General features: G+C 34.5%; 1 protein-coding gene across 1 annotated transcript in view; it reads right to left on the bottom strand.

Annotated features, from left to right (window-relative positions):
• Positions 1-16,776, bottom strand: part of URI1 (URI1 prefoldin like chaperone) — a 64,350-nt gene that overhangs the window by 14,176 nt on the left and 33,398 nt on the right. The window contains exons 3-4 of the mRNA XM_037516346.2: positions 15,187-15,265; positions 14,048-14,183 (exon numbers count right to left, since the gene is read on the bottom strand). Coding sequence (XP_037372243.1) covers positions 14,048-14,183; positions 15,187-15,265 — 215 coding nt within the window. The remainder of the gene's footprint in view (positions 1-14,047; positions 14,184-15,186; positions 15,266-16,776) is intronic.

The raw sequence follows: 16,776 nt of genomic DNA, 5'->3' as shown, positions 1-16,776 counted from the left end.
CTAGCTATGAAAAGAGTATGAAAGCAAATTAATAGTGTAAATTCTAAAAAATCACATTTAAACTAGAAAAAGAAAATCTAAAAAGCTCCTAGGAACTTAAGCTGAATCATCTTTACCTAAATATAAGTAATATACAATTCACCAAACAGGATCAAATATTTAATTGTTTGTGGAGTTACATGCATTTGACAGGAACAAAAATCATTTGCAAAGCCTAATAAAACTTACAAATGCCATTCATGACAGCAATCTTTTCACTCAGCCATATATTGGTATGTACTAAAAAGGATCAGGCCTGTCAAGACAAGTCTTTTCTGAATCCTTTGTGGCCACACCATTCTCAACCTCTTTCCTTTTGTGTGCTGGAATTTTTCAGTATTCTTTCAACAGTTTCAACAGGACATGCCCCCTGGTGGAAGTGTTCACAAACCTCTGTACTACATCTCTCCTTAAGCCACTTCAAAGGTTTGTACTTGTGCTTTAACACAGAAACTGAATTTGTGCACTTAAAATTCACTTTCCCCCATACCTTTTAAAAATAACTACTTAAAAAAAAGTATAGCGTAAAGACAAAGATAATGGAAAAGGTGACAAGAAATATAGTAGACAAGGAGAGCAACCAAATTTTGGAAACTGAGTAAGTGGCAAATGACTTTGCTTAACAAGAGTGAAACCCAACCACAGCAGCAGAAGGCTGCATGAGCTGCAGGACCTGGAAAAGACCCCTCTCTCTAAAGTATTTCTAAAGAAAGGGTAAAATAAATACAAAGGTCTGAATGAATGAATGAATGAATGAATGAATGAATGGAATGGTTAGGTTCCAAATCCCACCCTTACAAAAGACAGTCAAGAAATCTCCTCTTTCGAATCCAAATAGGGAAAGAAGAAGTAAAACTATCACTATTTGCAGACAATATGACAGTATTCGTAGAGAACCCTAAAAACTCCACAAAAAAACTACGCGAAATAATCAACCAGTTTAGTAAAGAAGCAGGACACAAAATCAACACATACAAGTCAGTAGCCTTCTTATACACAATCAATCTAAAGAAGAAGAAATCAAGAAAACCATTCCTTTTATTACTGAAACCAAAAAAAAAAAAAAAAAAAAAAACCTCAAATACTTGGAAATCAATCTAAAAGAAGAAGAAATCAAGAAAACCATTCCTTTTATGACTGAAACAAAAAAAGAAACCTCAAATACTTGGAAATAAACCTAACAAAAGGGGTGAAGGACCTATACAAAGAAAATTATAAAACACTGTTAAAAGAAATAGAAGGGCCTCCCCTGGTGGTACAGCGGTTGAGCGCTGAGCTGCAAAGCTGCCCGCAGCCTCTGCAGCACCAGTTCCATCCCCGGCAGCAGGCAAGGGTCCCACATGGTGCTGCAGACCTCTCCTGTCAAGCCAGCTGCTCCCCTCAGCAGCGTATTTCGTTTACTCTGCCTGTTCTGTTCCCTGCTCTGGCTCTGGTGAATTCTCTCACCCTCCTGTGCTTTTGACTGTACCCAGTGCTTGTTAAATAAATAAATCTTAAAAAAAAAAAAAAAAAGAAATAGAAGAAGACACAAAGAAATAGAAAGACATCCCCCACTCATGGATTGGAAGAAGTAACATTATTAAAATGTCCATCCTACCAAAAGCAATATGCAGATTCAATGCTATTTCAGTAAAAATCTCAATGACATTCTTCAAAGAAATAGAACAAATACTGATGAAATTCATATGGAACCACAAAAAAACATGAATAGCCAAAGCCCTACTGATGAAAACAAAGGAAAAAGGGGGTATCTCACTTCCAAACTTCAGGCTATACTACAAAGCCATAATAATTAAAACAGTTTGGTATTGGAACAAAAACAGACACACAGACCAATGGAACTGAATAGAAATGGAACAAGGACAGTTTGTTCAATAAATGGTGCTGGGAAAATTGGATCACCACATGCAAAAAAAATGAAACTAGACCAATCCCTCTCACCATGCACAAAAATCAACTCAAAATGGATAAAAGAATTGGACATAAGACCTGAAACCATAAAATATACAGAAAATATAGGTAAAACACTACAAGACATGCATGGCAATAACATCTTTAAAGACCCATCACCCAAAGCAAAGAAAGTCAAGGAAAAGATAAACACCTGGGATTACATCAAATTAAAAAGCTTCTGTACAGCAAAAGAGACATTCACCAAAACAAAGAGACACCCCACTGATTAGGAAAACATCTTTGCACTCCATTCAAATGATAAGGAACTGATCGCAAAGCTATACAAAGAACTCACTGACTCAACAAAAACAAAATAAACAATCCAGTCAAGAAATGAATAACTATAAGAAAGTGAAAATCAAAATCAACAAACAACTATGAACCAGAGACACTTTTTGGGGGGTGAGGGGTGGGAGGGGAGGGATTGGGGTCAAAATGGGGGTGTTGCAATTATATGGGGAATATAAAAATAAAATTTATTATTAAAAAAAAAAAAAAGAAATGGGCAGAAGAACTTAAAAGACATTTCTCCAAAGAGGAAATGCAAAAGACCAACAGACATATGAAAAACTGTTCAACATCCCTTAGAATCACAGAAATGCAAATCAAAACCACACTGAGATACCACCTTACACCAGTAAGAATGGCACATATCAAAAAAAAACAGCAACAAATGTTGGCTCAGCATTCAAAAAAGATAAACACATGCAATTTGCAGCAACATGGATGGCACTGGAAGGGATCATGCTCAGCGAAATAAGCCAAAAAGAAAAAGAAAAATATCGGATGGTCTCATTCATAGCAGGAATCTAGAAAACTTAAATAAGGGACCAGGAAAACGAATAACTATAAGAAAGTGAAAATCAAAATCAACAAAAAACTTATGAACCAGAGACACTTTTGGGGGGGCGGGGGGCGGGAGGGGAGGGATGGTGGTCAGAATGGGGGGGTTGCAATTGTATGGGGGAATATAAAAATAAAATCTATTATTTAAAAAATAAATAAATAAATAAAATTTCAAGAACAATTAAAAAAAAATATTGGCGAGCATGTAGTGAAAAAGGAACTCTCCTATATTGCTAGTGGGAGTGCAAACTGGTCCATCCACTAAGGAAAGCTGTGTGGAGGTTTCTCAGTCTACTAAAAATGGAGCCACCATATGACCTGGCAATGCCACTACTAGGGATCTACCCAAAGGACACAAAAACACTGGTTCAAAAAAACACCTGTACTCCTATGTTTACTGCAGTACTATTTACAATAGGTAAAACCTGGAAACAACCCAAATGCTGAAAAATAGATGACTGGATCAAGAAGATGTGGCATATATACACAATGGAATATTATTCAGCAATCAAAAAAGATAAACTCAAGCCATTTGCAGCAACATGGATGGAACTAGAAGGAATTATGCTCAGTGTAATAAATCAGAAGGAAAAAGAAAAATATCAGGTTGTTTCACTTACAGAAAAAATACAGGGAAACCAAATAAGACATCAGTGTAAAAAAAAAATAACAATACAAAACACAACAAAGCAAAAACAGACAATTATAAATCAGAGACATCCTGCAGGGGAGGAGGGAGAGAGATCAGAGGGAGGGAGACTGAGGTGATGGTGCACTGGTGAAGGAAACTCTATGGGGACTACACCTGAGGTGGGGGGAAGCAAATATTGTTTAAAAATGAAAAATTATGTAAAAAATAAAAAAATTAAAAATAAATAAATAAACAAAGAAAGAAAAGAAATCTCCCCTTTCCTGACTAAACAAAGAATTTACAGGCATAGTGGTGTGCAGAGATTGTAGGGAGGAGTAAAGAACAGAGGAGAATGGAAAATGTCTTAGTGAAAACAGTATACATATTGAACCCTGAGACATTCAACCTGATTCCCAAAACACTAAATTAAGACTAGAAATTACTCTATAGGTTGTTGACTAACCTAAAGGTTGCTGATTTTTACATCCGTTAACGGAAAAAAATAAATTAACTTGCCACCTTAACTCCCTCCAAAAAACTCTACTAGTCAACAAGCTCTGCCCCATGCACATAGGGTTTCCTAACATTGCTTGACAAGAATCACCAAAAGAAAAGTGGGGGAAGAGTCCATGCACCAAGAAAACTTTAAAAGAAAAAAGACACTGTACCCATGCAACAAGAACAGTATGAAGTACCAAAGAAACAAAGAACAAAATAAACAAAAAACAGCTCCTGGGATGTAAAATATCAGGAATTAAAAAAAATAAATAAATACATGATTCCAAAGATGAAGTCAAAGATCACTTCAAAAATTATAACAAAGAAAAAGAGATAGGCAACAGGAGAAGGAAATTATCAAAGAAATGATACTAAAAATTTCCCAGGACTGCAGGACGTGAATATTCATACTGAAAGGATACACTAAGCACCTTATAAATAAAATTTAAAATACCTACAACAAGGCTTAACACTATGATACTTTATCATATGAAATAAAGTTACCGAAGAGAAAAATACATGTCACATACAAAAAAGAAAATGGCATCCCACTTTTAAATAGCAACACATGAATACTTATCAAAATTCTATGGAGAAACTGTTTAGAATTCTAAACAGTCTAGCTACAAAAAGTGAGAGTATAAAGAATATTTTCAAACATGCAAAATGAAAATTTATATCCACATACTTTCTCAGAAAGTTAGTAAAGACTGTATATTCCAACAAGTTGAGTAAAACTGAAAGGAGACGTGCCATGGGAATCAGGAAACAGGGACTAAGTAAGAAGCAAAGACATGCTCTGATGGTAAAGGAACACCCCAGCAAGGTAGCTGCTCTTTGTTCAACACGGGAGCCAGTATACATCAAAGCAAGACAAAGAATGAATTCAGTATAGTGGATACTAAGAATAAAGTGTTTGAATGAACTAACGATAGATATATAGCATTAAAAAAAAAAAAAAACAGAAAAAAGCTAAGTGCAAAGAAAAGGCTGTACAAGAACAGAAACTGAATTAAATCTAAGCATGCACACATACTTAACAAAAATTATAATAAAACAATATTTAAAAGATTAGGAGAGCAGGAACAAGGAGAAGAAAATATCAATGAGCTAAGTGTTCCCTTTAGTTATAAATAGATACCTAATAAAATGGTGGTGTGGGTTGAAAAATCAAGAAAATAGAATATGGAAATTACTTGGGAAATACAGATAAAAAGAGCAAAGCAAAAGATGAGCCCCCAAAGACTAGAAGTAATTTCCTCTAGGGACTGGGAACTGGGAGTTGAGAGGAACTGAGCAGGACACTGCTACTGTTTTCATTAGATGTTTTAAGATAATATATAATGTTTTAAATCTATATACACTTAAAGCATAAAAACGAAATTATATATTTATATTTTATAACAAAATATCATCAACAGACTTGGGGGCCTCCCTGGTGGCACAAGGGCTTAGGCACAGAAAACTATGAAGCAATCCGCAGCCTCTGCAGCACAAGTTCGATCCCCGGCCGGCCAGGGAGCAACCCACATGGCACAACAGACTTCTCCTATGTCGCCCACTGCTCCCCTCAGCAGTGTATTTCAGTCAGTCTGCTTGTTCTGTTCCCCACTCTATCTCTGGTGAGCCCTCTCACCCCCGGCATCTCTGACCTGCACCCTGCATAAATAAATAAATCTTAAAAAAAAAAATATCAACAGACTTAAGGTATGCCTCACTGAAGATACCCAAGGTCATACATGTTGCCTCATAAGATAAATCATAAAGTATTATTGATGGCCACATGACATGTCCCACAATACATATTCTATACATACTTCTAGCTCCTAACCTCTCAGTTTTGAACCAGTACACTTGACTGTATTACTGTGAATATTTGAATCTCTAACCTAAATATTCATTACCTAGCTTTTTGCCTCTTTCAAATCTTTTTTTCTTTCTCTTTTGCCTCTTTTTCATTGACACTTTCCAATGCCACATTCTCTACCTATGATTTTAATCCCACCATCTTGCCTCATGACAATCGTTCTCTTGAACTTTAATCAGTTAATACACTAACTCACTATAAGCATGCTCAGAAGTATCATAAACACCTACACTAAAAAAAGATCTTATATCATGACCTAGGTTGCATGCTTTGAGGAATCCGAAAAAGAAAACTAAACCCAAAGACTAGATTGGAGATAAACAAAATAGAAAATATGAAAGGAGGAAAATCAACAAAACTAAAAGCAATTAGGTGAGAAAATGAAATAACATCAAAACTGGAAAGAAAGAAATAAAATTACTCTATTGGCAGATGATAGAATCGTACATGTAGAAAACACTAACATTCCACAAACATACCCAAAAAAGGGGAAAACTGTTAGAGTTAATAAATTAAGCAAAGTTGCAAAATACAAAATCAGCACTCAAAAATGAGTTGCATTTCTATGTATCAACAATGAGCAAATCAGAAAAGGAAATTAATAACTCCATTTACAATAGCATCACAAGGAATAAAGTATTTAGCAATAATTTTAGCTAAGGAAGCTAAGACTTAGGAACAAAAAAATGTGAACTGTTGCTGAAAACAACTGAAGAAGATGCAATTAAGTGCAAAGATACCTTGTATTCATGGACTGGAGGACTTAATACTGTTAGCATGTCAATATTACCCAAGCAATCTACAAATCCAATGCAATTCAAATCAAAATCCCACTAACGTTTCTTGTAGAAATAGAAAAACCCAATCCAAAATTCATATGAAATTTAAGAGATCCTGCATAGTCAAAGTAGTCTGAAAAAGTAGATTAAAGTTGAAGGTCTCATACTTCCTGATTTCAAAACTTCCTACAAAGCTACAGAAATCAAAATACTGTAGTATACTGGCATTAGGATAGACATACAGATCATAAAGTTTAACAGAGAGCACAAAAATATAAGCTCCCATATATGACCAAATGATTTTCAACACAGGTGCCAAAACCATTCAATGGTATATATAAGGACAGTCTATTCAACCAACAATGTTGGAAAATTAAATACCTTCATACAAATGAATGACGTTAGGCCCTTATATTACATTATTTGTAAAAAAAAAAAAAAACTATTAATAACGTAACAAAGTGAATTAAAGACTTGAATGAAATTCCTAGGAATAATTTAATGAGAAATAATACCCATGTCATAGGGAACTCAGGAGATGAGAGAGGCCCAAAACATTAATTTAAAGAAATAATAGAAAAGAGCTTCCCCTAACATTGTGAAACAAGCAAATATCCAAATACAAGAGAAAATGAAAAATACCAGACACACACATACCCCATGACATACTGTTAGACTACATGCAAACTCCTTAGCAGAAAACTTGTAGGCAGGAAAAGAATGGCAGGAATTATTTTAGGCCCTTGAACAAAAAGATTTCCAACCTAGAATACTATATATATCCAGTCAGATTATCATTCATAAGAGAATACACCACCATCAGTTCATCCTTAAAAGAAATATTAAAGGCACTCTTTTTAAACAATAAAAAAATGACATCTAGGGCCTCCCCCGGTGGCGCAGCGGTTGAGCGCTGGGCTGCAAAGCTGCCCACAGCCTCTGCAGCACCGGTTCGATCCCCGGCCACTGGCGAGGGTCCCACATGGCGCGACAGACCTCTCCTGCCACGCCCACTGCTCCCCTCAGCAGTGTATTTCATCACTCTGCCTGTTCTGTTCCCTGCTCTGGCTCTGGTGAATTCTCTCACCCTCCCATGCTTCTGACTGTACCCAGTGCTTGTATGAATAAATAAATCTTTAAAAAAAAAAAAAAGACATCTAGCAGTAACTAACACCAAATGTTTAAAAGCGGAGGGGGGGTGGGCATTAGAACAAGCTGCAATGAAACTATTCAACAGGTCACAAGGAGACCGTTATATACACACTTCAACCTTCAAACACACATCAACAGATGTAGCACATAAGACAATGGAAATGAAACCCAAACAAAACATAAAAGGCAGGTGCCAAAAAAGAAAAAGGCAGAAAAAAAACAAAATAAAACACAAAGTGGCATCAAATACATGTTTCAATAATCACTTGAAATGTAAATGACTTGAATTCACCAATTAAAAGGTAGAGAGTAGCTGAATGGATTACAGAACAATGTCTAACATTCTCTTGTTTATGGGAAACTCATCCAGTACTTCTACGTAAAAATAAAAACTAAATCTTTAAAAAAAAAAAGCACAGCTTTAAAGTTAAAGACTAAAAGACAATCATACAATCAAATGACAATTTTTAAAAGTCAAGAACAGCAATACTTATATAACATAAGGGAGAGACAGAGAAAATAACATAAGGGAGAGACAGAGAAAATCAAGGGATTACTAGAACAAGATGATGTAACACAAAAATATATGCACAAAATGATGAGGAATCCAATATATATAAAGCAATTACTAACAGAATTAAAGAAAGCTATCTTTACAGTAGTAGGGGATTTACTATAGGAGATTTTTAAAAGCCCACTTTAAACCATGGACAGATTAACAAGAGACAATGAATAAAGAAGCAACAGTTTTACATGATGAGCTAGATCAGATAGACTTAAAATGTATCTACAGAACATTCCACCCAGTAACTGCAGCATACAAATTTTTGTCAAGTGCACATAGCTCATTCTCAAGAATAGATAATGTTGGGATACAGGTCAACTGTCAATAATGTATGAAGATTGAAATTATACCAAACATTCTTTCTGATCATAATGAAATAAAGGGAGAAATCAACAATTAAAAACAAGAATAGGAAAAACCTTAAAACGTATGGAAATTAAACAACATATTGCTCAAATAACCACTGTTCAGTGGAAAATTAAAGCAAAACTTAAAAAATATCTGGAGACTAATGGAATAAGGGCACAAGCTATCAGAATTTATGAGATGTATCAATAGAAGTTTAAGAAGCAAGTCAATTGAAATACAGGAAAAGAAGTGAAACTATCATTGCTTGCAGACATGAAGACATTATACACTGAAAAACACTAAAAACTCAACCAAAACATTATTAGAAAAAGTAAGTAAATACAATAAAGTTGCAAGTTACAAAACATATAAAATTCTGTTGCATTTTTATATACAAATAAATGAGACATTTAATTTTTTTATAATTTATATTCAATTTTTAATATTAATATCTCAGATACAAGATGTTAATATTAATACTTTAATATTAATAAATGAGGAGAAAAAAAATCAAGAAAATAATTTACAACTGGATCAAAAAGAAATAAATACCTAGAAATAAGCTGCATTAAGGTGGTGATGGGTTTATATAATGAAAACCTTCAAAGGGGCCTCCCCGGCGGCACAGCGGTTGGCGGCACAGCGGTTGAGCGCTGGGTTGCAAAGCTGCCCACAGTCTCTGCAGCGCCGGTTCGATCCCTGGCCGCAGGGTGAGGGTCCCAAACGGCATGCAGACCTCTCCTGCGGCGCCCACTGCTCCCCTCAGCAATGTACTTCGTCAGTCTGCCTGCTCTGCTCTCCGCTCTGGCTCTGGTGAATTCTCTCACCCTCTGCGCTTCTGACTGTACCCAGTGCTTGTATAAATAAATAAATAAATAAATAAATCTTAAAAAAAAAAAAAAAAACCTTCAAAGACACTATTTAAAAGGTCTAAAACAAGACATAAATAGATGCAAAAAATTCCTTATTCATAAATGGAGAGAATATAGTCAAAATGACTATCTTACCAAAAGCAATACATAGATTCAATAAAATCCCATTAAAATTCTAATGATATTCTTCCAGAAAATAAAACAAAGAATACCAAAATTTATAAGAAGCCATAAAAGACTTCAAATAGCTAAAGCAATCCTAAGAAAAAAAGAAGACAAATGGAGGCATCATGTTACCTGTTTTTAAACTATATTATAAGGGCCTCCCTGGTGGCGCAAGGGGTTAAATAAGCACAGCACTGTGAAGCTATCCGCAGTCTCTGCAGCACGAGTTCAATCCCCAGCCAGCCAGGAAGCAACCCACATGGTGCAGCAGACCTCTCATGTCTTGCCCGCTGCTCCCCTCAGCAGTGTATTTCAGTCAGTCTGCCTGTTTTGCTCCCCACTCTGTTTCTGGTGACTCCTCTCTCTCTCTCTCTCTCTCACACACACACACACGCACCTGCACTTCTGGCCTGTATCCCAGCTCTTGTATGCATAAATTAAAAAAAAATCTTTGAAAAATAATAATAATAAACTATATTATAAAATAACAGTAACTAAAACAGTATGGTACTGGAATGAAAACAGACACAGGACCAATGGGAACAGAACTGAAACTCAGAAATATATCCATGTATATATACATTAATACCTAATTTGTGGCAAAGAAGCCATGACCATACAAAGGAAAAAGGAGAGGCCCTTTAACAAATGGTACATGGAAAAATGGATGGATAAAAGAATGAATTTGGATCACTCTCTAGTTCCATGCACAAAAAAGGATTAAAGACTTAGACATTAGACCTGCAACAATAGAACACATAGAAGGAAAGCATTAGTGATGAATTTCGTAATATCGGTGATAGAGATATCTGTCTTTGGAAACTCAAGCCCTACAGCAAGGGAAATAAAAGCAAAATTCAACAATTGGGAACTATGTCAAATTAAAAAACTTTTACACAGCAAAATAAAATACTAATAGGTTAAAAAGATACCCTACTGAGTGGGAGAAGATATTTACCTATCACACAACCCAGGGAAACAAAGAATTCATTGGACTCAACAAAATAAAAAGCTAATTATAAAATGTGCAGCATATGGGAAAGAATTTACCAAAGAGGATTACAGAAGGTCAAAAGAGAAATGGAAAATGCTCTCATCACTTTTAATAAGGGAGATACAAGTCAACACCATAATGAGATATCAATTCACACCTGTGACACTGACCTACATTAAAAAGGCCTCCAATAACAGGTGCTGACCTGGATGGAGAAAGAGAGAAACAGTAACACATTCTTAGTGGGACTATAAATTGATGTAACTATTTTGGATAGTGGTCTGAGACCTACCTTAACAAACTAAAATTGGTAGTATCGTATGATTATCCAGCAATCCCATTTTTGGGTACCTAACCTGAAGAATACAAAACCATCAACTCAAAAAATTACATGTTCCATAATATTTACTGCAGTATTATTTATAATAAATAGCTAGGATATGAAAACAAAGTAAGTGCTCAGTGTTAAAGGACTGGATCAAGATGTGGTATATCCATTAAAATTGAGTATTATTTAGCTACAAGGAAAGATGAAATATTACCATTTACAGCAAAGGGAATTTATGTGTAGCAAAGTCAAAAAGATAAAGACAAATATGGTATGATTTGACATATATGAGTAAAATAAGAAATCAGAGTGGATGAATAAAACAAAACAACAACAAAAAAAAAAACAGAGGGAACTGACAACCAAAGTGAGGTTTCTGAGGTTGGGGAACCAGAGGTGGGGGGGGGGGAGACAAAAGGGTCAGTAGGACGGGTGGTAGAGGAAATAAAAAATAAGAATTCTGAAAAATCTGGGTTTAACAAGATGAATGTATTTAATAAAAAATATTTTTTTGAAAAAATTAGTCTATGATCCCATTTATATGACATTCTGAAAAAGGTTAAAAAAAAAAACAGTAATGATAGGGACAGATCAAGTGGTTCTCAGGCCTTAAAGTAGGGTATGTCACAAAAGGGAAATGCAGTTTTTGGTGTGATCCTGTGTCCTGATTGTGGTATAACCTACAGCCCTATTCTGTATCCTGATCGAGGCACTAGTTAAACCAATTTTACATGTGTTGTAGCTCACAGAACAGCATACCAAATAAAAAATCACCTTCACTCTGAAAAACTTTAAAAAGCCAGTTATAATCATCTTAAATGGTAAAAATAAGATGTGAGCACAAAGGGAGAGACACTGAGTTTTTGTCTTTTTCCTCTGAGAAATCATCCTCACAGCCACTTCCTCCAAATCCTTTTGTTGCTGCTACAGTGGTGGTGGTGGTGTTAAATCCATTTTAACCCTCATTTTGACCCCTTTTTTAATAAGCAATGGCCTCCCCCCACTTCTAATTACGCTGTCAACAATGAGGTAGACGACTGTATGTTCAATTTGTTATATTTCTTCTGCCTTAAGAAAAATAAAGTATCTTCTTAATAAATGTAAAGTACAATAATGACTAAAATTTTCTTCAATTTTTTGTGAATAAAACAATATTCTTAAAATTCATTTGTCATAAGAGTCTCAACATAATTTGTATATGCATTCTGAAAGAAAAAAAAGTTTAGCCCAGAAATCAATATATTTGGTCATTTTCCCAAAACCATATTTAACATTGGAAAGTGATTTACCAAAAAATATTTCTCTAGTCTAGAGCTCTATTCTACTAAAAATATTCTCCCATTAATATGTTAAGTCACAATTGATTCTAAAGATTTCTTTGCTGAAATACCAATAGGAAAGTCAAAATTAGCAAATGTCAAGAGACTACGAACAGATTTCCTACAGCAGATACTTCAATAAAGGAAAAAGGTCTTACCCCCATTAAGATAGACCTTTATGAAGAAATTATGGCCATTCTCTTTTTTCTAAATTACATGACTTACTTTAAAGCAGTACTGCCAAAAGAAATTTTAAAGTAGTCCTGCCAAAAGAAATACCACTGCCAGAAAGTATACACAAGTGTAACAGTAAGATTCTGATTAGTGTCACAAAAGACCAAAAAAATATATAAAGGGCCTGCCGGATGGCACAGCAGTTGAGCGCTGGGCTGTGAAGCTGCCCACAGCCTCCGCAGCACCAGTTCGATCCCGGGCCGCCGACAAGGGTCCCACATGGCCCACAGACCTCTCCTGCCGCACCTGCTGCTCCCCTCAGCAGTGTACTTCATCAGTCTGCCTGTTCTGCTCCCTGCTCTGGCTCTGGTGAATTCTCTCACCCTCCCGCGCTTTTGACTGTACCCAGTATTTGTATAAATAAATAAATAAATCTTTAATATATATATATATATATACATCAACTATAAACTTATAGGAGTTGATTGACAACTAGAGTCTCCAAATACAGATCCCAGAATTTCACTGAGTAAATGAGTTTTGTAACTAGTACCCACTAATGTGTAAATATTTTCAGCTTTAGGAAACTCAGCTGTTTTTTATCTATATGTCATCATTTATATAGATGGATCCTCAAAAATTTTCAAATGCACATTTAACTAGAAGATAAAAAGCAGGTAGGGAGTGATACTATACCATCAATTTAAGCATACTACTAGACATAAGAACTAGGCATAAGAACATGGATTAGACATTAAATAAACCTAATTTTAAAGTGGAACGCAAGTCAACCCACTAAATACAAGATATGTGGGTGGTTATTCACATGAACAAAAAATATCAAAAATAAAACTAAAGAACCACCTCCATGAAATGAGGCAGAATCCTAAAACCACTTAATAAATAAAAGGGTGTCATATTGGGTAGCACCACCACAGGCCTGGCCTCCTCTTCTGTGAAACAAAAATATGCTTCTGAACCAAAACACATCTGTAAGAATTACCTATATTTTTGCAAACAGGTATTCTCTCCTTCTTTGTACTAAAGTACTAGAAGTAGGTAAGGGAATAACATAAATATCTGAGGTGTGAACCTACTCAGCCAAAGTCAAAGACAGTGTTGTAAAACAATTATTACTTCAATAAATAAATAATCTTTTGCTAATCTTTAAAAAATTAAAATGTATTAGAAGCAAGTATAGGAAAGCTCCTAAAACAAATCAATTATAAAATATAAACCAATACCAATTCTTATGTCTTCCTAACATGTAAAGATTTTCACACTTTATAATCACTGAAAACATGCAGCTGTAGGTATTTCCAGCCCAGATGTTCCATTCTCCAGCTTCCATTCTCAAATGTTGGTTCTATTCAAACCACCTATAAGCCAATGGAATCACAAATAGCATGGACTAATAAATCATGAAGGCACTTTTAGTAACAAACGGCTCATCAGCTTGACACTTTGTGAAATGATATACATCCAGCAGAGAAACACCATTTATAGTGGGTACGTACGTTCTTTCCGGTGCTCAACTAAGCCCACAGCCTGCTTTGCCGAACACTTTGCAAACCAATTGTCCCCAAGTAAAACAGTGACTTCATTGGTGTGGACAAGTTTTCCTGGCATGAAGGCAAAGGGGCCAAGTGGTACCTTTTTAAAAAGAAAAAGTATATTTAAAAAGGCAAAATAATTAAAACACTAAAAATAAAGCATTAGAAACTGTACGATCAAGGTCTTTAAACACTAAAAAAATAAAATGTCAATTTCACAGAAATTTAACATTAAAATTTCACTAGGAAAAGCTGTAGAAATTTGTTTTAGGTTAATAAATCAACATAAAAATAGGAAAAGAAATCAGAGAAATGAGCATTGACTCTGAATGTTTGTATGTTTGTTAATTCATGAATTATATGAAAGCAAACTAAGTATTAAGCTAATAAAGAATACCTTTGATTTAAAAAACCTAAAACTTATTTCCAATAAAATAGTCTTTTTTTTTTTGCAAAGCAGGAATTACCAAATAAATATCTTTAGTGAGTCTACAAAATTAACAAAATATTTGGGCTAGTATAATAAAGAACAATACAGTTACAGAATATTTGGGCTTGTGCATTTAGGAACAAAGTCTTCATGAGAAAGAATGTGCATGCAATGAAAGAATCTGATCCACAGCTCATGAACAGATTGCTAAATCAATACGAAAGATCATTCAAACCAAAATTAGTCACACCTTTTGAGGTAAAATCAATGTTCTAGGGTTGAGTTCTGTGAATTATACAACATTATGGACTATTCCTGCTCTAGCTAACAAAAAACAACTGTCATATTTCTATCATAATTACAGTTTTCTAACAGTAAATTTGCATACCGAATATGTCAGATTTTGTGCTAACATTTATGCCATTTATGTCACCATAATATGATATTTAATAAATCTGAAAAAAGGAAAAGTAAATACCAACTATTACTACAATTAATGTATTTTTTATGATGTATAACAAAAGTCTTCTTTGCTATGGTAGTTGCCGCTGAGTTAGTCCATCAACTTGGCAATTTGTGAATTGACACATTGAACATAGAAACACCTTCTTACTCTACATATTATCTTTATAAAAAACAACATACTATTTTTAAAAAATTACAACAGACATACCATGATATTATAAGACAATTTATCAGGCAAAGTACTGAGTCTTTCTTGAAGGGCATTATAGTCACTATCTACCTTCTTCCTGTTGACAAAAAAAAAAACAAAAACTCAAATACTAAATGAATACACAAATTAACAATTCAAGTAGGCTAAGTATCATAAAACAAACCAAATAAAAATCTAATTTTATCAATTAAGCATTTTTAAATTTTAAATGCTGTTTTTACAAAGCTTAGCATGATTCCACAACACATTTATCAAAGAATTTAGACCCTCAAGGGCTGTGGCTTTTAAAAGCAGAACACTCACATCTTGAGAATTACTGTTTCCGCAGGTAAAAGAATATTTGAACTAAATAACATTTGTATATTGAGAGAGAGAGTGAAGAAGGGTTATGATGGTTGAGGGAAAGAGGGGCTCAAAATGAAGAAAGAAGAGATTTAATAATAAGCTTTTGAGTGATGAATAAACACTAGCTGTGGAGAAAAAATCATGGACATGAAATCTGATAAGATGATTTAGTCCTTCTCAGAAAACTCTACGTTGAAAAATGTTGGAGTCATCAACCTTTCAGTTATTCATACTAATATGGTTTTAAGGTGAAAGAGATTCAACCAGGGACTATAAGATTAGGTAGAGGTAAATACAAAAGGCAGCTCAATTTTGCTTTGGAATCTGTTTCATTTTATTTCAAAACAGCTATCTAATAAATTAACTTCCAACAACCAAAAGATGCCATTCTGTAGGAGCAGAAATGGTCCTGTTTCCAGTTCTCACACCTGCTGGAAATGAAAAGTCCTATGCAGAGATGCCTATTTCCAAACCTTCTCTGAAGATTAGGTTTTCAAAAGGTTCCCTGCAAGGGTATATGGCTGCAGGCAAAACCTAAGCACGGAAAAATTTTAAAGCAGAAGGGTAATGTCAGTTTAAAATAGTAACAAAACAAAAACTTACCAATTTAGTAAGTAATTCAAAGGAACATGTAGATACTGTCAGATTAAAATTAGGATAAATTACAAGAATCTCTTGCAATAATAAAAACGACTGTTCTATAAACCTCATGGAACTGGTTTCAGTTTACTCCTTAGCTTCCCTACAGCAACAGTAGCATAATTAATAAAAATTATCTCATTTAGTCTGAAGAATATAAAGGAATTTTACATGTTATTCATTCTAAAATTATTCCTATAGTAAATGTCACTTAGCAACATTGTCCTCTTAGAAGAGAAAGTAGAAGATGGAAAAATGACATTTTAGAGAAATCAGATCTCTACCAAAGAGAGGTAAGGCAGTGAATGTAACCTAGGTCTTCTGACTTTCATTCTTTCAAGCAAACTTTTTCTTTTTCTTCGCTTTTTTATCTCCTCTCTAAAATCTTATTTTTATAAATAAATGTCTTTATTGTATTTGCTCTAGGCAAAAATCACCCCACTGGACAAATTTTTATATGAATGAAATGGTATTTTAAAAATCCACGTACAGGACAATATAAAGAGAGTATCATTTTGAATTCAGATCAAGGGGTGAATCCCAGCAACATGACTGAATGTTCACAAGTTAACCCCAGTCTTGGCATCATCAATGTTTGTATAA

Source organism: Talpa occidentalis, unplaced genomic scaffold (genome assembly GCF_014898055.3).
Source record: "Talpa occidentalis isolate TD23 unplaced genomic scaffold, MPIMG_talOcc4v2.1 talOcc4.17, whole genome shotgun sequence".
Classification (NCBI taxonomy): Eukaryota; Metazoa; Chordata; class Mammalia; order Eulipotyphla; family Talpidae; genus Talpa; species Talpa occidentalis.
Note: the sequence above shows the minus strand (reverse complement) of the source record. Positions and strands in the feature narration are given on the sequence as shown.